Source organism: Parasteatoda tepidariorum, chromosome 7 (assembly GCF_982258835.1).
Source record: "Parasteatoda tepidariorum strain Cologne lab strain chromosome 7, Ptep-v5.0, whole genome shotgun sequence".
Taxonomy (NCBI): domain Eukaryota; kingdom Metazoa; phylum Arthropoda; class Arachnida; order Araneae; family Theridiidae; genus Parasteatoda; species Parasteatoda tepidariorum.
The window spans coordinates 63,245,203-63,267,234 of record NC_141761.1 but is presented as its reverse complement, the minus strand read 5'-3'; the positions used below and the strand labels follow the sequence as shown (position 1 = coordinate 63,267,234).

The 22,032-nt window shown below is 31.5% G+C and overlaps 1 protein-coding gene across 2 annotated transcripts in view; it reads right to left on the bottom strand.

Annotated features, from left to right (window-relative positions):
- LOC107456132 (GATA-binding factor 5-A) overlaps positions 1-22,032 on the bottom strand; it is a 127,343-nt gene that overhangs the window by 15,309 nt on the left and 90,002 nt on the right. For both annotated transcript variants that reach the window (XM_016073913.4, XM_071183370.2), the window contains exon 2: positions 17,800-19,733. In XM_016073913.4, the coding sequence (XP_015929399.1) occupies positions 17,800-18,099 (300 nt within the window). In that variant the 5' untranslated portion in view covers positions 18,100-19,733. The remainder of the gene's footprint in view (positions 1-17,799; positions 19,734-22,032) is intronic.

Here is a 22,032-nt window from a genome sequence, read left to right as displayed (position 1 = left end):
CTTAGTATAGATTGTTCTAATGTTGACAACGATTCCCGTGAGCTGCGATGGCTCAGGGGATAGAGAGTTCCCCTTCCAATGAGGCGAACCGGATTCGAATCCCAGTCGATACGAATTCCGCATCCGGCTTGCACCGACCACGTTGCTAACGTGAAATATCCTCAGTGGTAGACGGATCATGGGTTAGAGTCCCCTTGCCATCAGGCTAACCGTGGTATGTTATCGTGGTCTTCCTCTCAATGTAACGCAAATGCGGGCTAACTCCATCAAAAAGTCCTTTACGAAGCCAAATTTCTCCCAATACTCGAGCCAGGAGTTCCCTTGTCTTCTGGATTGGGTTCAAAATTACAAGGCTACGGAGTTGAGCATTAGTAACATTAGTAGTCGTAAGCCCATAAAATTGGGTCGGCTGTTAAACGACGGTTGTAAAATTATAAAATGATTCCCCGTGTCCTGTGCTATCAGTATGACAAATTTCATCCCTTTCGGTAGGATGGTTAAAGAGTAAAGAATAGACAGACATATATATATATATATATATACTTGCAGCTTAAGGGCAGTAAATAAAACTTATTAATTTACTTAATTTTCTTCGCTTTCCTATTTTTTTCTTTTTATCCTTTCTGTGTTTATTGTGCTATATATAATAGATAGATAGATTGATTGATTGATTGATTTAACTAAGTTTTAAATTACATTAATAGTCAAATTAGGGATATCATTCGTATAGGAATATCATTCGTATAATATATTACATTGTGCACTCTAAAAAACTATATTAAAACTATATTTTCTACACTCTGACACTCTAAAAAATTTGACCGCTAGATTACGGAAGCATGGAAAGAATATTTAAGTACATATTACTTTTCCGGCACGTTCAATTATTAAAATAATAACATGTTAAGAATGAAGAACAACACTCAAGAATGAATAAATAATAACATTAAATTATGTACTGATTTTATTTTTAATAAATTTATTACTCGTATTTTTTTCGTCTTTCTAACTATCAATGATTGTTATGAACCTTTGAAAATTCAGTAGAATTTCGCTGGTACAAAAGTAACAAATTTTTTTTATGACTAAAACCCAAACTTTCTTGCAATTTTCGCAAATTAAGATCATAACTTTAAGAAATTAAGCAAATATTTATTATTTTTCTTACCATAACGAAGGAAAACAAAAATTGTAACTGCTTTAATCTGAATAATCTCTTTATTCTTTTTAACAAACAATCTCCTTATCTAACAGTCTCTTTAAAATATGAAGCGCACTTTTATGATAGCGATAGTTATCGAACAAGTAATTTAAAATTTAAATGCTTAAATGGGATTCATGAATCAGTCTCAATCATTTCCTATGCACCAAGTGAACAATAAAACAAGCAACATAAAAAGCAAGATTGTCGCAAAGATGGATATTAAGATGACATAAAGAAAGATAATTCTGTTTAAAAAATGACACGCTTTAAGAAAAATAGCGCCAATATATAAAATTAGAAAAACGACAGAAAGGTTATATCAACAGGTCACATACACCTGTTCAAGACGCTGGCTTTGAGTGGTGGGGAGTGTATTAATATTATATTTCATATTCGCATAAGAAGGGATAAAATAATCTTCAGACCTTGAAATTGACTACATCGTTAAATTCATATTTTCCACGCTCCGTTTCTTGAAACGCCATGCTTCACACATAACTAAATAGTACCCAAAGACCCGGATAAAAGAAAATCTCAACTATACCGCAAAAGTAAATAAAAAAAAAAGCTTGCAAGAGGGAAATTTATTATCGTTTTCCAGAATATGAAATAAAATATTATTAATTTCGAAATCATCGACTTCTTTTTCTTATCGCCGTCGTTTATGTCAAATCGAAGAAATGACAGCATTTCACGGTGGTGGGACTCTTCAGTGATGATAGAATTTATCTGCATAAATAATGGAAAGTAGAATTATGCATGCTAAAGGCGCAATTTTTGTGTAGAAGGAACATATGTGAAGAAGGGGATATGCAGATTATAGTCTCACTTAAGGCGGTTATGAGTTTCTGGAATATTTTATTTCGTGCGTGGATTGCTATGGAAAGTTTACAGGTCGTGAATATAAACCAAGGTTACGTTCTTAGTTAAAACACGTTTTTAGTTGGAAATACTATTAATAGAAATGTATTCGGTCAATTCTTGTAAGTATTTAGTGCAGATTAATATCCGGTTGGTAGTGTTATTTCGTAGGTCAAAGTGTTATTTCGTAGTGTTAATCCATAGTACAAGGAAAAATATCCGATAGACTTAAATCAAATTATGAACAAAAATGACAAAAATAACACAGGAACAAAATAAAGCATTGAACTAAATCAGAGGAAAATATGTTTTTAAAAAAAAGTTCCACAAAAGCGTTGCCACACGGAGAAAAAAATTCTGGTAAAATTATCGTACTGCATGGTAATGACATCTCTGGTAAAAAATACCCATAATTTTTCCGTAATAGATCCAAAATATACGTTGATTAAAGGATTCATTTGGTAATTTTTTCCATTCATTATCCAATGATTTACCAGAAACCATTATTGTATATTTCAAAATTATATTTCTTATTACCGCACATTTAGAAAAAAGTACAAAATTGAAAGTTAAATTTGTCCTAATAAATGGGTTTTATGCCACGTTCTTAGGTATCATGATAAAATTATCTAATTTTAAATCATTTACCAAATTTTAACACGTATTATAAAACTGCGTTTTGTTGTTAATTTTATCAAAATCATTAAAAAAATCTCTTCTGTAGAAATTACTGATGTTTTTTGATGAAATTTTAGTGTTCCCATTAAGCCAGAATCACGGTATATTTTACTATATTGTAGAAGTTTTGAACATAACAAGTGTAAAATATCAACAAAATATAGCAGATACATAACTTATTGTGAGAATTTTTCTTTTTTAAATCGATAATACGCATGGTTAAAATGTTATAAAAAATATAGCGGAAACTTAAAATTTTAACCCCCCAAAAAAAAGAAGAAAAAGAAAAAGAAATCGCAAAACTTTTTACGTACCCATCAAAAAATTCAAATATCAAGCGACTAGGCTCATTAGCACAGAAATGCTTAAAATTTCCGAATAATGATTCTTTTCTTGCGCGAGTAAAGAAGCTAGAACAAACTAGGCTATTAGTTCTGCAGAAAAGGAACGATTCATATAAACAAATTGTTTTATATTTCTGTTTTAATTATGCCAATTAATTTACATAGGTTCAATAATATCAACATATAATCAACAGCATTCGAAACATAGAGCATATAATTAACAACTTATTGCATTCGAAAGAAAAATCCTTCGGTAGTGTCCAGATTAACGAACTATGGAGAAGGAGATTCAACCATGAAGTTCACCGCCTCTATAGAGAACATGATATTACCTGATATATCAAACTTCAAAGGATGAAATGCAGTGTCCTGATTTATGTACATTTAAAAGAAGTTTTATGGCTAGGCCATCTGGGAAATGGCCAAGGGAAAGACCCAAACTCAGATGGCCCCACTCAGCAGATAAGAATTTCTTTGCACTAATTTTTTTTATTTTATAACCCGCGTTGAATAGCTGACTCAATACTGAGTTGACAACTATCAATGAACCTTGTAATTTCGAACCCAACCCAGAAGATAAGGGAACTCCTGGATCAAGCATTGGAACAAACTAGCTTCATGGAGGACTTTTTTGTGGAACTAACCTAGTTTTTAGTTACCTGGAGTGGAAAAACACGAAAACCTCCTACTGTTAGCCCGGTGCCAGGAAGATTCTAACTCATTATCCATCTGCCACTGAGGATATTTTATATCAGCACTGGTGGTCAGTGAGAACCCGGAACGGAATTTGTATCAACCAGACACCTCTGGGATTCAATACAGGGACACCTCATTGCGAGGCGAACTCTCTATTATCTATAAGTCATCATCCTAGGTACTGACTTTTATATTTTATTTTAAAGCCGGCTTTCAACAGCCGACCCGATTCTGAGTTAACTGAACTAGCCCTAATTTACGTTACCTGGAGAGGGAAAACCTCCTTCGGTTAGCCGGACGGCAAGGGGACTTTTTTTTCCCTTTTCCTACAGACGTGGACACGTACCTAGGTTTGCAAAACCCTTACCCGTATAGTCCACGTCTGGCTATCAGTTCAGCTCACCACAACCCCGGGAGAGAGCCTGATCAGCGGGTAGTTATTAAAATAAAATTGCATAATACATAGTATTTTGCTTTAGATAATTTTTACAATAAAATTTAGGATACAACATTGAAAAATCTTGCAGATGACAAAGGTGTGCATCACATTTGTTTTTAAAAAAAAACAATTAATGAAACAATAAATAAAGCAAAAAGAGCAATAAATGAAACAAATACGGCATGGGTACTCTAACATCTAATCCGTTTACCTCTGAGGACATTTTACGTCAGCACTGTAGCTGATGCAAGCCGGGAGCAGAATTCGCATCAACCAGCCATTGCTGGGATTAGAAACTGTGTCTCCTCATTGTTGGACTAACGCTTTATCTTTTGAGACGACGCGGCTGATGAAGAAACGCTGCTGAGATAAGGTCAGGTTAGAAGAGAATCCTCGCGAAGGCCAGGGCTCACCTCGGTATGTCAGACCAATGATGATGATGATTAACAACAAATCAACAATAAAGCTATATTTTAATCTTAATAGTGTTTTAAAATTGAAACAGAAGAGAGATGAGTTTTATCATCAAGGAAGTAAAAATAATAAATTATGCTTCTTTTTTTTAATTTTTCACTTATTGTGAGTTTATGATAGAATAAAGAACTTGAAACAACTTATAATAGTGTATATTGGAAATTCCATGAATTATTTGTTTTAAATGAAATTGCTAAGTAACATTGAAATATACATATTAAACCAGATATCAATGTAGAATCAGAAATCAATTACTGATTCTAACAGATTTTTGTATGCTGATTTCAGAAAAACAATGAAAAAATTTTGTCGTGTAACTTTTTTTCTCAGCTTGAAAATTTTGATTATTGTAGCCATTTATTTATTGTATTGTAGTTTAGTACAAGAAGGGATAAGCATTTAGAGTCAAAGTCGTCAAGACTGGATAAAAGATATTTAAGATAATCTGAGACACTAGTAAATAAAAGTAAATGTTTAAGAGAAAACGCGCCATAAAAAAAATTTTTTTTGCTGATGGATTTTAGTTCAATTCTTAATCGAGAAAAGAAATTTAAACATCAATTTTAGATTAAAAGCAATTACCGATATTTTTTTAATACCACAATCTATATATATATTTCTCTTACACGGCGACAGAAAAAAGCTTCATTACAACTCCCCGAATTGCAACGCTAGAAAATCAACCAATGATTGCCGCTAAAAATGTCACATGCCAAATCTAGCTGTGGTGGCTCAACATATAGCGCTTTTAAAAACGGAAACTGAAATAACCAGAGAGAGCATTCTCACCAAATACTATTAAGCTTGGCAGAAGTGAGTAGTCTTTGTCGATAGATCTCTATTTTAGTATTTTGTCGAAAAGGCTTTTTTTCACGAATTTATTTGACGATTTTTGATTTATATCACGAATTTATTTGTTTTATTATTGTTATTAGTTATTCATTGAAAAATGAGTCTCAGTCGTGCTGTTACGCTTTTGAAGTATAATCAAAAGAGGCGTGCTCGAAGATTGGAAGATTGCATTGATGACAGCTATGAAAGACGTACTGGTGAAAGAATGTGAAGACGACGTGCTGTCATTTTAATAGACTTAATTATAGCCAAAATTTTAACCTTTTTAAAGAGATATCAGTTTTAGAAATTTTATCTTAAGTTTTATACTATAGCACATTTCTAATAGGTTTAACGAATTACATGTCATTTATTTGAATTCAAATTTATTTTAATGACTTAGTATTTACTAAAAAGATGTATTTTTTTTTAAAAAAAAGTTTTTATATGGATTTGAATGATTGTTTTGAATTCTTAGAATTTTGTGCATTTGCAATGCACCTAAGTTAGTAGCGAGAGAAGAGAGCTTGGTTTGCGAAGCAAACCATATAAGATTGCGTAGCAATTTTCGGGGGTTGGCGAGCGTTAGCGAGCAGGGGGTGGAGCCCACTAGTTAAGAAAAAATTTCTATATCCTTATCAAAAATATTACGGAAATTTGTTATATCTTGAAACTAACAAAACTGTATAGAAACTGTCTGAAAACAGTTTTGTACTTGCTTATTTAAGAAGAAAAAAAATTGCAAACACGAATATATTTTTTTCTTTTTTTTGTTACGTAAAATTTTTGAAAATAGACTGATCTGCAATTATAAGCCTTAAGAAAAGTATAAAACTAAAGTAGGAAAACTACTGTTAAAATTACCGTATTATTTTGATTTGTGGAAATAAAAACATAATTTTGGTAATAAAAACAAAAATATACTGTATTTAAACCATTCATTCGGTAACTTTTCTGTTCGTACGGTAACGGTTTGGTTTTCAAAGTTATAGTTTATATAACAACGCATTTAATAAAAACTAAAAACTGAAAAATAAATTTAAGCGAATAAATAGCTTTTATGCCATAATAAAATTTCAAAATCTTACCACATTTACCAAATTTTATCAAAGATTATAAAACCACATTTAATTGATAATTTTACTGAAATCACTACCGAGTTGCATCGATAAAATTATCGAGCTATATGGTGTTCCCATAGAGTTAGAAATATGATGCAATTTACCATATTCTGATAGTTTTTATCATTCTTTTTTTCGTAGTGCAATATTATGAAAAATCAGACATATAAACAGGTATAAATACAATCTTTTATGCATAAAAACTTTTTGTTAAAACTTAGTAAATTTTGAATGGCTTTTGTGCCATATGTCAGTCCTAAATATTTATGTCATAATCGTTACCGCGGCATCAGTATAAATATGTGTCAATATCATGATTCACTCTTTTTACAAAAAGTACTCTTAAGTGTAAATCGATGCGTTTATCTCAAAAAACGGATTACTTCTAGATTACAGTTCTAACTTACGCAACTTTATTTATTTATTTTTGAAGTTATACTTCTTATGCGACTTCCAACAAGGTTGCGTTAAACGTTTAACGCTACATTTTTATTGGCCGGGAAATCACGTGGTAGGATCCAGTTTTCCCTCATTCATTCCCATATTGTTTTGGTTCTCACTAGCATAAAAATAATAAATGTCGTAAAATTATTGTTTTTCTATAAATATTTTTTTAGTTTGATTTGATACGCATACAATTTAATAGGATAGTATTTTTTATTTTCAAATTTAGTGGATAACAATTGTAAAAAATCAGTGAAAGCAATTCCACGGACAATGCGACGGATTTAAGGTTATGTCAAGGTACGTCTCTTGTGAATATCATTGATTGTTAGGTTTTCTCTCCTGAAATTACATTATGACGCATTCACATACATTATTAATACAAATACATTTTCTATGGCGAGACGATGAGGCAACCACAAGCACTTCCACTGGTTCAAGAGGTCCACGAAGGAAAAATGCACAATTGGGTATAATATAAAAAAAAACACAACTACTTCCACTTAGTAGGAATAACATTTACCATGATGCAATGCTAAATTCTATGCCACTATCCACATAAATGCCACTATCCACATAAATCAATTATTAATCAAAAATCGAATCTCAATTACTTTTCCTCATAATGCAATAAAATCTGGCGAGCAGCTATTTAAACGATCAAACACTTCGTTTGTTTATTTGTGGCTTGAAGTTAGGGTCGCAGAAAATGCCGTTCATGGGTTAAATTTAGTAGGAATAACACAACCTGTGACGTAGGCTATAGTATACCCAATTGGGAATAATATGAAAAAGACACAACTACTTCCACTTACTAGGAATATCATTTACCTTTTAGTTTAATTAATAAACTGAGTTTTAAATATGTTTACTGAATTCATAAACTTAGATAAAGCAACAAAATAAATTATTTCTAAAGGAACTTAGACTAATACAATTCCAACCTGGCGAGTAGCGACTTATAGCAAAACACTTTGTTTCATGTTTACTTTTTGCTAGAAATAAGGTTCGCAGAAAATGCTATTTACTAGTTAAATTTAGTAGGAATAACACGACCTGTGACGTAGGCTATAGTATACCCAATATTACAGTTATTACAGAGCACGGAAGCGAGCGGAGCAGAAAAAAAGAGCCGTTGAATGGAACTAGTGATTCTTCTACGACTGTTGATTCTTCTACAATTAACGTCGCAGGTTACGAAGTTTAACTTCTTCCGCGCGGAGGGACTCCACGCTCTATTTTTTCGCCATTTATTTATTTACAAAATTCGAAAAATAGACGTTGAATGAAAATCAAATTAAAATGTATATTACATAAAGAACATATCTTCAAAAATTCTTAAAAATCATTTATGCAATCCTGTCTTGTTTTTAAAAGAACTGACTTTAAAGCAAGTTCTATTAGCAAATAATTATTTCAGTATTATTATTATTATTATCTTTATTATAATTATTAGATAACGAAGAAAGAAATCAAATTTTTTCTGGAAACATTTCTGGAATTTGAAAAAAAATTACTAAATAAATTAAAAACTAATTAGTTAATGAATCAATTTTAGAAAGCACTTTTTGTGGATATAACCATGTGAGTTAAAAAAGAGGTTACCTCTTTTCGTCGTTACTTAGTTTTTAATTTAATTTAAAAAAATCACTTTCTTACCAATTAACAAAATTAAAAATTGAAAAATATTGAAAATTATTTGAAAAAGACAATAAATTGAAGATCAATTGGTGAAAATAAAATATTTTTTAATTAAATTAAAAACTAATTAACCCCGAAAAATGTAGAGAAGAGTTGTTTGAACAGTACACATTTTGATTTCTAAAGATGTATTGCATAAACCAAAATATATATCTATGTATTATATATGTATATAGCACGTAATATATATCTATCTATCTATCTATCTATCTATCTATCTATCTATATATATATATATATATATATATATATATATATATATATATATATATATATATATATATATATATATATCAAGCTCCGTCACTATTAATTGGCATGATAGTATGCGGCACCATTCGATTTCGGCAGTCGACAAATTTCAGCAGCCACTTTAAAAAGAATCAAGAATATATCAAAATAATTATTTCGTAACTAAGTTGTTAGTTCTATGAAAATAGAAAATTATTTTAAATATATAGTTAACATATAACTAATTTTTTAACATTACCTAAGATAACCTAACAAATTGAATAATAACACTATAGTGTTGCCAAGAGAAAAATCCCCGAGTTTATGCTACATAAGATAGATAGATAGATATTATACTTAGTTTAAAACATTGCGTAGTGGCTTAAATCATACCATGTATGGAGTCCTAAATCGTACCGGTATGATTTAGAGCCAACATATCAATTTCAACTATTGGACAGGTCTATTTTCAAGCCTTTTTAGAAAATACTACAAACAAACTGCCGAAAATTGGTTCGGAACTATTTTTGAACTTGAAATGGAAAATTTCGCTTACTGATCTATTAATTATTGTTCCGTAATGTGAGATATTAGACTGATCTATCCCTGTATTTTATATGTTTAAGGCTTCAATGAAACCAAAGAAGAAGAAAGTTGGTAAAAGATTCCTAAAAGATACGAGGGTTGTAAATTAAATAGTGGCAACTTAACCTTGAAACTCACAAAAGGGCGCGCATGCGTAAATAGGGTATGGGTGCGGTGAGGTGGGGCTGTTGTCGATGTGTAGAGTTCAAAAAACAGTCGATTTGCTTAGAAGGGTAGTTGTTGCGTGGCGTTAAAGTGAGGAGTTTCGTTTCCATCGCTCTAAAGCATGTTGTGAAAAGGCTTAATGACGAAAAAAGACGAGATGCTTGAATCCATCGTGCTACTGTCCTATATGGTAAAGCATTTGCTCCAAAGGCTTCCACTAATCCTCGATAGCATTCTGTTGCATTTTTGCCACGGGCAACCTCGATTGTAAGCCACGACCGCTGATCACCTTTTGAAAACATGCTTTAGAGCGATGGAAACGAAACTCCTCACTTTAACGCCACACAACAACTACCCTTCTAAGCTAATCGACTTTTTTTTTTTGCACTCTACACATCGACAACAGCCCCACCTCACAGCTCCCATATCTAATTTGCGCATGCCCGTCCTTCTGTGAGTTTAAAGGTTAAGTTGCCACTATTTAATTTACAACCCTCGTATAATCTTTACAGGCAGCACTAATAAAAGTCAGATTTGAACTTGGTAACACGTAACATCATGTTCCATTAATATTTTATAGGCTTATACTGCTGTTACTATAACAGAATAACAGTTCGAAAATTTAATTTTTTTGGAGGGGAGGAGTTCACTTAATGACTTATTCCCTTAACGATAATTACTTATATTATACTTATATATTAATAGTTTTTAGTTTGGTATGATTTAGGGTGGTACGAATTAAGTAACCAGTTTCCCAAATCACATCACTTGCAGAACTTGCAATGCTTTCTGCAGTGCTTATTTCAGTGCTTACGGAACAAATATTATTACCAAAGAAGTAATATAAGTAGCTGGATAACTGTATTTTATTAAAGTATTTCAAATGTAATTGATCTGTGGGTGATAAAAATTTAATTAATGAAAAGTGATACGATTCAAGCAATGAACCCACAATCACGTTTTAAACTCACGTGGGTATATCTGCAAAAGGAGCTTTTTGATATTGTATCTTTCAATAATTTGCCCTTAATTTATTAATTAAAAAATCTATTACTTTTCATGTCACCAGCGAACATTTTTTGCATCTTTATTTATTCCCGGATAAATTTCTAGTTCATTTTCTAGTAATAATCTATAACTATAAAATGAAGTGTTTGTGTACCTGTGTATGTCTTTTATAACTCCATAACCAATTGAGCTAGCACTCAATAATTAACCTGAACGTGGTAGCATAAGTGGACAACGTTACCAAATCAGTATTTCTAAAACAACCCACATGTTAATTTTGTTTGTAGGTATGCTTTTAAAACGTGTTTGTACAAAACTAAGTTATTTAAAATCAACAGTAATTGAAATTTTAAAAAAATGTCTTCTGAAAAGCAAAATTAATGAATGAAGAAATAGTTCTAATTCGAATATGAACGTTAAAAATCGCCATATTATTATTGACGCCAATGATACTTAAATAATTTTGGTTAAAGAAAATATTTGAAATAAAAAAGGCTATGTAATAAGGTGAAAATAAATGGAATAAGGTTATTTCGTTTAGAAGAAGAGTAAAAAATCGCCAGACCATTTTTGGCGCCAATGATGTTCAATAAATGTCGTTAATGGGTACTAATTTTATTTTATAACCGGCGTTGAACTGCCGATCCAATTCTGAGTTTACGGCTATCAATATTCAACTACGTAGCCTTGAAATTTTGAACCCAACCCAGAAGAAAAGGAGACTTTTGGATCAACCATTGATCCAAACTAGTCTTCGTGGACTTTTTGGTGGATCGAACCCACATTTGTGTTATATTGAGAGAAAAACCTCAAAAACTTCCCAAGGTTAGACAAAGTAACTCTAACCCATGATCTGTCTACCACTGAGGATCTATACTACCGGAGATACTACCACTGATGACCCATAATAAATACTAAATGAAATATAAAAAATAAACTATTGTTCTAAAAGTCTATTTAATGGATAAATGATACTAATTCATTTATGTGAAGCGTAAAAAAAATGCCAAACTATTTTTGACGCCAGGGATCAATACTTAATTTTGATAATAAATAATTATTGAAACAGACAAATAAGATATGTACTAAAAAGCAAATTAATGGAAAATTGGTTCTAATTCGTTTAGGAGAAACGAAAACCATGCTTTCATTTCTGTCAATGATGCTTAATTATTTTTTGTAATACACACTACTGGTATAATGGTAATTGATGTAGTTTTAATAGGTACCAAATATACTAATTAGTGACGCAAAATATTATAAGATTAAATTTCATGACAATTAAAGCTTCACTATTACTTAATATATATACTTTAGAAATATGTTTATTAAGGCTCCTCGAAGATATAAGTACAGTAGAATCACATGACTGTGGTAAATTTCAAATATCATGAGTTGGCATCAACCAACAGCATTATGCCATAGGATACTGAATACAGTTAATCTTTATTTTGATGAAATGAGCTACTTAAAACTTGTTTTGCTAAATTTAATACCCTAAAGTCACCGGGAATGGCAGCGAATAATAATAAATATTTAAAAAAAACGTTGGGAGTATTTTAGTTTTATTAATTTTGCCGGTATTCGTTTTGAAGTTTTGTGCATGATTTTGTAGTGATTTTGATTTATTCGTTTTCTGTATTCATTCTGTAAGATAAACGGGTATTCAGCTAGTAATAAATAAGTAAAAAATTGGCATTTGATTTAAGACTAGTGTTTTTCTCTTGAATCAGACAGGATTAGATACTTGATATTTTTAATATTGTTAAAATTTTCAAGTAACGTTCGTTATGTAAAAATATTCAACACTCAGTTTCTTTTATTTCCCAATTTTTTTTTTCTTTTAAAGTTATGGGTACCAAAACTGAAAAGGTTATATAATGTCTAACAAAGTTTGTTGTTAACTTATAAATATAAGGAATTATTTTATTCATTAAAGTGCTCACCAATATTATCAACACACTTTTGCTATTTAAAATTCAGTTTGTACAAACTGATGGTATAAATCCCTATCATTCGATAGTCAATAAATTAATGGATGGCCAGTTTACAGCCTTCTGGAAATTGAAATGTTCTTCTATTAAAAATTGTCCGAATTGAGAAAAAAGTGATAGTAAGGAGGTGAGAGAGGTCTGGTTAATATGGATAATAAAGAATAAGTTCTAATTCATTCTTCTTTAGTTTACATTCTTTGTGCATGACATTCTAGTATTGTCATAAAATACGCTAGGCGTTGAACTGTTGTTATGCTGTTTCACCAGACTCAACGGTGACCTTCTCTTCATTAATATTTACTATCTGTTCAAGGCAACAAAATGGGTCATGTGTTAGGTCAAAATTGCTTATACGAAATTCTAGGATCCAATTTGATACAGTCAATAACGTAATCACACAAGAGCCAAATATATTTAAAATTATGCACTAACTGCGATACCGTAATTCAGCGTAAAAACTCATACTTCATTACAGTGCAAATTACTGACCATTCCATTTTCAACAAAATTAATTTTAAAAAATTCTTCTTAATGTATCTTAGAGTTTAAAAATGTTTTTTTTTTTGAGCAAGAAAAGTGTGTAATTTTTTACCGATGTACAAAAAAAATAGAAAGCTGAATGGAATTAAGCTAATAAATAGTTATAAAAGCTAAAAATAATAAATTTAATAAATGGAATTAAGACAAAAATAGCAAAATAAGCTAAAAGTAATAGAATTAATAAATAGAATTAATCTAAAATAGCTACAAAATTAGCTAAAAAATAATAGAATTAATAAGTAGAATTAGCTAAAAATATAATTAAGCTAACTTCAAATAATGAACTTCTATTTTTTGCAACATCACTAACTGCAAATTTCATCCTCAACGACCTAATACTACATACATTCAACAGCGTTATTTCTTCCATTAGTCAGAGATTGCTTTTAATTTGAAGCTTCTTTTTTAAACAAAACTGAATAAAAAACATTAAAAAAAAAACATATTAATATTTTAAACCTAGCGAAAAAGACCTCAATGTGAAAGGTAGAAGTAAGCAAAATTCCCTATGAAAATCGCACCTCAAAAGTGATTTGAATGCATAGATACATGATCATGAAACAAAACTAAGAGTTTGAAAAAGCATATTATTTCGTGAAATCAAGTGCCTCTAATGATAGTTCGAATCAAAGGAGTGGCATTTTATCATCATGGAAATACTTTTAGTTGATGGATGCGTTCTCTTAATTACAGGAGAAGTTGAAGAAGAGCAAATATGTAGAAATAGTGGGGATGGTTTCAATAGATAGTTATCTATCCCCTATTTGCCTTCACCTAAAACGCTTTGACTGCACCCATTTGTATCAGTATGCATCAGAGAGATTTTGATTGAGCGATGATTGAAAGCCATGAATTGCAATGGCGTGGATTCTACAATTAAAAATATTTTGCGAATAGTTTAGCCATTTGTTTTCATAAAGAGATTTACTTATTGGAAAGAGGGATTGCGCTCGTTATTGCTTGAATTTGTTTCGAAACTATCTAAGGATTTCATTGGACCTGCGTTATTCATCATACCATTTCAAATTTTGTGTAATTTATGTACACCTAGCAAGTTACCGAGTGTCCGAAAACTTATCAAATTAACTATGATTGCATTCTATAGTCACTCTATGGAACTGGGTTATTCATTTTACCATTTCAACTTTTTGTATAATTCAATAAATATTTATATACACACCTACTAAGTTATCGAGAGACCAAAAATTCATCGATAATTTTAAAAATTAATTAACAAAAAAATCAGATGGAAAGAAAAATGAGTGATTTGCAGCGTTTTTCTTTCTAAGCCGGAGAAATTTTTTTTTACCTAATTTCAAATAAGGTAGCTAACGGATGGCGCTGCTGATTGTAAGATTTTAAAATTGCGTTTTTTTGCTGTATAGATAATTGCACTTAAATTATTTGTACGAGTATTTGCTAAATTTATCCTCAGATCGCACTACGTTGTGCCGCAGAGGATGGCTATTTCAAAAATATTGTTTTTTTGAGAAGAAGCATTTTTTATTGACTGACTTTGTATCTATTTTGTTTCCATTTATATCCGTTTTATTTCAAATTTTATTAAAATCGTCTGTCACTTTTAAAATATTTGATAACTTCCGCAATATTTTTCCATTGTGAAACCTGACAAAAAAGGTTTGACAAGACAAAAATAAAAAGGGTCTTAAAAAAAAGTAGGGTAGCAAATTGAAATGTTGAAAATGTTGAGCTCAACTTTACAATAATATGATTACGTGACAGGCAACGAATTTTGTTCCAAGATTGAATTCAGAGTAAGATATTCAGATAGACCAGTGTAATTAATCAGTGAAAATTTTTGAGTGACATATTTTTAGAGTTTACTAAATGATGGAAAATTATGTCTAGAGAATTTGTTATAATCATGAGCTATAGTATAAATATCGACAACCGAAAGTAATTAAATCGTAAAAGATTAATTGTCGGAACATGTCTAACGAAGTGAAAATTAAAATCCCACCAAAAAACTATCACTTTCAAAAATTAGGGGGGTAAAAGAGGTTGACCAAACAAAAGATGGTTGAACTACGTCTAGAAAGATCTAGAACAAATTAACAAAGCCTTGTCCGATGCTAATCTGATATGCTATCTATACTGATTAGCAGAAGCAGAAGATACAAACTTATATCAGAAATATCGAAAATAATATTCCTTATCACTAAATCTTTATATCCCAGTTGCGGTGTCTTAGGGGATAGAGCTCTCACCTCCGAGGTGATACGGCTTCGAATCCTAAAGATCGATGGTCAAGCCGAGTTCCGCACCAGCCTCACACGGACCACAGTACTGAAGTAAGATATTCTCAGTGGTAGAAGGATAGGATCATGGGTTAGAGTCCCCTTTCCGTCAGATTAATCGCGAGAGGTTTTTGTGATTTTCATCCTCCATGTAACGCATGCTGGCCATAGTCCCATCAAAAAGTCCTCCACGAAGGCACATTTCTTTCAATACTTGATCCAGGAGTTCCCTTGTCTTCAGGATTGGGTTCAAAATTACAAGGTTGAGCATCAGTAGTTTTAAACTCAAAATTGGATCGGCTTTTCAATGACGGAGATAGATAAATAAATCTTTATATTCGCTGATTGTTTGAATATATTTTTATTTTTAATGGTTAGAACAATGTGTAAAAAAGTTATAAAGTGTCGTAATTTCACTCAAGTTATGAGGCTTTAACACCAATCGAGCATTTTGTTACGATTTTTAAATAAAATAACTCGAAATATTATTTTAAAAATCAAAAATTTTCTCAAGACAATAATATTTCTCTATGAAGAAGTTATAAATATATAAGAGCAAAATTCTTAATTCTCTCTTATTTTTAAAAAAATTTAAACTTTGTAGTTTTGCAGTTTTTGATTTCTTAATTTTAAATTTCCAGAACTCAGTTTAATATGTTTAGAAAAATATTTTAATTAAATATGAATATCGTATAGTGGGGATAGCTCTAAACACTTTTACTTGTAAATTGGAATGATCCCATTATACATCATAATACGGTTTAAACTTACAACATGTTTCAATTATTCTGTTATATTCAAACACATTATAGTATAATTAAAAGGACAAGAAGTGGGGCTGTCGCACTAATATGGTGCAACGTATCACATTACTGTTGCTTACTTAAAATGCTTACTTAAAATGCAAATTTGCATTTATTTAAATTATTTTTAAAAGTATTAGTGCCCAGACAATGATAAACATCAAAACTTAAAATTGTATTAAAGTATTCACCAATTAAAATTCAACACTTGTATACCAAAATTTTGTGCTTGATATTTTAAATAGTCATTAAATAATCCTAACACCTACTAGTGGCGTTCGCCAAAACCATGCGTGTCGTGTGTTTGAGTTATAACTTTTGCAGTTCCTTTAAGATTGCTTCGCTATTTAAGTTCCGATCTCGCGCATTTGACGCATATTTGTTTTAGTCCAGTTTTGTATGCTTGTAAATACTTTTAAAATGAAGTTCTAAAAATATACCTTTTATACACCTTGTGAAACCGTCTATTTGTAAACATTTCAGTCAATTTATACACATTGTGATATGATTTATATATATTTTTAATTATTAAGCATCATTGAAAGTAAAATATAGCTCTTAATTATTATGTTACTTGCATAAATTAATAAGCATTATTAAATATAGACCAGCCTGTTTGTTTGTATGAATAGTTCACTTCTAATCATTCGATTCTACCCGAATCATAGCTGAGTTTATCGCAGTTTTTCATTGCAAATTCAAAAGAAAAAATATCATAGGTTTTGCGACAATATAGGCATCAGTGTTTCGTAATGTACTAGGGGAGGCAACTCCTTGCTCGGCAAGATTGTGGAAAAGAATGGTCTGTACTATTCAGTTATGCAAAGCAAAAATGAAACTGAGATGGTCCTGATGACTATAACTTGTATTGGCATGACTTTAGAAAAGAGCCAGGACGTCTCTTCAGCAGGTAGCAAGGAGGCAAATTCTTAATGATTTGGAGAGCATTTGGATTTAATAGGCAGATATTTATTCAGTTTCTAAAAGAAAGATAAACATCTGAAATGTATCGAGACAAATTGAAACAACATATGCCCACTTTTCAATACCTCCTGAGAGGAAGTAATCGTATGTTTTAACAAAAGAATGCCTCAATACATTCTCCACGTTCGACAAAGAATCGGCTTTCTCAACAAAATGTTCAGGTATTAGATTGGCCAACTTTATTCATACAGTTGAAACTGTCATAATGTCATGCAAATTTAGCAGAACCTAAATATAAAAGCTAATTGATCCATATTGAAAACAACATAGCCTTTCGATGTTCTTGTTAAAGAACAACATACACAGAACCACTTTTAAACCTCAATAACAATTAAGCATATAATTTAAATTATAAATATTGTGGCATTTATACTTGAACCACGTATTGATCAACTTAAACGTGAAATTGGTTATATTTATAATAAAGAAGATGCTTACCTGAAATCCATAACGAACTGCAGACAATTGGGCATGATGATATGAGTCAGAAAGGGGAACTCCAGAGCTCCGACCACCATGATGATCACCAGAAGATGTCCAGGTATTAGGATTGCTTGTTCCTGGTAACTGACCACCTTGATGAAATGCCACCATTGGTCGCGAATTTGGTATGAACATTGAACTGGGATGGTGCAAGTAACCATCTTGGTACGCGGGCATATGAATGGACGACATGTTCTGGAACATAGTGGTTCCTGTTGCCCACTCTGTTTTAGGATAGTTTACACCCAGCGTCATTCACGAAGAATGTATTAATCTTTCACTTAGAATCAATTTTCAGTGTTACTCCTCAAAATGTTACTGATTCTGATCTTGACACAAATTTTTTGTTTTGATGAAAGTTGTAAATTCCTGATATATTAGAAAAGGTAACTACTAATATATATATCATTTGTTTAAATTGTACTACAGTAGTTCACACAAGTTTTTAACAAATTAAAAAGTAACTGATGTAGTTCTTTATATAAATTTACGTTTCGTGAAATGGCGAAACTTATATTGCACTTTTGTTAAAGAGAAGAACACCCTATCACAATATATTCAACATAAATAATCAACCAAATTAATCCACGGACTTACTAAATCAGTTACAATTAAAAGGTAAATGATTCAGTTTTTTATGTGAATGTTTCGTTTCATTAAATGGAGAAAATTCTATAATATTGCATTCAAAGACCACTTTTAAATTGGCGTTAATATTCCATAAGCGTTTTAAAACCATATAGACGAATTCAAGCAGCTTTTTAATAAAAATGCTGACAAAGTTCAAATAATCATGACGAGAAAGTCCAGTATGTTCAAAAGAAACAACATTCATAAATGCTTTAGTTTGTGGTTTTATTTTTTTAATTTTCGTTCAGATATTTATCTAGAAATGTTCAATATAATAAAACGAGTTATTCAGATTCTGTTTCTTAAAAGGTTTTTATTTATTGTTTTAAATTAAAATACATAAAGAAGCCAAGAATAATTTAGAATGCAACTGTCGAGTCTGCAAGATAATTTATGAACAAAATATTGAATTCTTTATTCAAAACACAGAGTTTTGTTTTCCCCTTTCACTGCAGATGAAATATCACTAAGTGCAATATTTGAATTTAAAACTACAATTAGAAAATAGATGACATAGTTATTTCTTTGACACAGCGTTCGACCAAATGGAATCTGAAGCCTTATTATGTTGATACTTGAGAAACGCTCTTTTTAAACAAATTCCATGATGTCATGAAAAAAAATAAACTTAACGAGAAACACAGGATGTTCACTATCAACCAACAAGAATGTTACAAGCAGAAATAATGGAGTGCCGAAAAGGTTTAGTGTCACATATCAGTTTCATCAAAAATACTTTTAAACACGCTGTAGATATCCAGTTACGATGTCTCCAAGTATCAACGTACCATAAGACCATTTTGCATACAGGCTAACAGCCATTTCTCATCAAAAAGGGAGGATTATTTATGATTTATTAACATCAGTAATAATCTCCTACATTGTTCCATCGATAAGAAACTTCGCCAAAAAAGTTCCTCCTTAGCTCAACAAAAGAAATTAACCAACCGACTACTATTACTTTGAGAGAATCCAGAAGCCACAGAAATTGGACAGACTCTCTGCATTCAAATACATATTTTGTCATGCACTGCCGACTGGATGATCTATGATTCTATTGGCAGCTTCTCAGAGACCCGTAATGGCGACAAAAGGCATTCTGGTCACGTGCTAAAGTCACGCGTGAATTGCAAAAGAAGCCGCAGTACAGCTTGGTCTGTTCTTCTTCTCCTACTTTCCGAGATTTCAATTCTTGAATCAGATTAACGGCTTTAGGATATTTTAATATTCCTTAAACCAGATCATTCTGAAGTGAGATCCTGTAAAAGAAATTGAAATTTAGAGATATATACCATTGAATTACACAGTTTAATCAGATAAATAGGCTAAATTCTATTAAATTTTATCAAAGATAATTTTTATTGAATACTTGATTAAAATTTTTCTTCTTTAATTTCTTCCCTACATTTTTTTTTTTTACTTCCATTGCGTACCTTCAATTGTCAAATAGTTTTTATTTTGTAAAAATTCTGGACTCAACACCGAAAATATGATTAATTATACTTTGTCGTAATTTAGTTATGCTGTTTAAAATCGAAAGCTTATTTTAAATATAGAAAAACTGTTGCTATTGTACATTTTTGGCTGGATTATAATATAAAGATTTCCCAAATGAAAATAGGAAACAAGTGATAACTTCAGAAATACAGAAAAGGTAGTACGCGACCATTAAATGTTAGAAAAGAAGATAAATAGGAGCATACCGCAGACTGCATGGAACTAAATAATTAGTTCACATAAAAGTAAATTTAAAAATGCCTAAAAATTAGAAGAGTAAATTAAGTAGTTCTATTAACCCCTTAAGGATTGGTTAATTTTCAAGAAAACGGTCATAAAAGTGCCTATTTTTTCACATATCAAAAATACACGTATTTGATTAGTGCTGACATCTAGTTTAAAATAAATTAACTATCTACAGTTACCTTAAAAATATCCTCGTACTGCCATCTGGTGTGAAAAATTAGAAATAAAATAGTTTCCGGACGAAAGAAATGAATTAGTTTTATTATTATTGGTGCGTTACTACTGAACGCTCCAGCCCGGAAATATCACGGGAGCGAGAAATAGAGGGCGAAACCTCACCCCGTCATTCTCACGGGAGCGAGAAGGAAGGGGTTAATAAAAGTCCCAAAACAGAGCAAAGCGACACAATATGGTTTTTATTGGTTGAAGACATCATTGTATCATTCCTTAAACATATCAGAAAAATATTTGTAAAGGTATTCCGAGCCATAATTCATAGATTACATTAAATCTTATCCTTAACAGCAGGAGTGAATTCACTGGAGATTATGGTGTTTGCTTGCTCCAAATGATTATGATAATGATAATGATGTATGTCGTTTATAAAAACTTGAAATACTTATCATAATTTCTTGAAATACTTATCATTTGTTCATAGCTGATTAACCTAGGTAGTATTTGCCATAAACAGCAATGATTCAACGAAGATACCCGCATTACTTTCACTTTCTGCCTCTAAAAATCGTTCGACTGTACGATTTACTTTACGTTCACTTTAAATGCTCTCATGCGAATTAGTTATTGGTTATACTTAGACATCGGTGCACTCTTCTTACCTTAATTTAAAACACAGAAGATTCGTGCTGTTATCATAAATATATTTCTGACTCTATAACGCGTGTCCACTTTTCATTTTGGGCAACCCTTATACTAATAGTCACAAATGTATGTCACAAAGTAGTTTCGCAATACTGACTATGCGTGTTTTAAAATATATTTTAGGGTCTTTGTAGAAAATAAGCTTGCTAATTCATAGATCAGATGAACCCACAACACTATGGAAATGTGTTTACCGGTGTATGAACAACCAATAGAACATTTCGAAGGCATGGGTAGCATGTAACTATTTACGAACTCAGAACTCTCTGGCATACCGGTACAGAGGACACAATAATAACGAATATGCAACCATCTAGCCCTAGACTAGGGATTAAGGCTCTCTTTGAATCCAAAAGATATCTAAAATTCATAAACTGATGTTAACATTATTACTAAAAAATACTGGTCATGGGGACTCAAGGGATAGGCCGCTTGTCTTCCAATGAGGTGGCCCGGATTCGAATCTCAGCGATGGCCAGTCGATGCGAATTCCACAACCAGCTTACACCGACCACGGTGCTGACGTGAAATATAATCAGTGGTAGACAGATGATAGGTTAGAGTCCCCTTGCTAGCAGGATAACTGCGTGGGAGGTTTTCGAGGTTTTCCTCTCCATGGAAAGGAAATGCGGTTAGTTGCATCATAAAATCCTAAACAAAAGTGAATTTTTCCCAATACTTGATGCAGGAGCTTTTCGAATTTACAGGGCTACGGAGTTGAACATTGGTAGTCGTAAACTCAAAATTCAAAATCGGGTTGGCTGATTAACGACGGTTATATATATGAAAAAATATAAATACACTCGTCTCTTCTAAGCAAGCTTTTAAAGAGAATAATTTTTAAAGCCTAAAGTATGGAGCTGTAAATATAGAGCTCGATGCACTTGTATTCCGTTGGCTTGAATGCCTTGTAAATGCAGCACAGTTTGCTTTGTT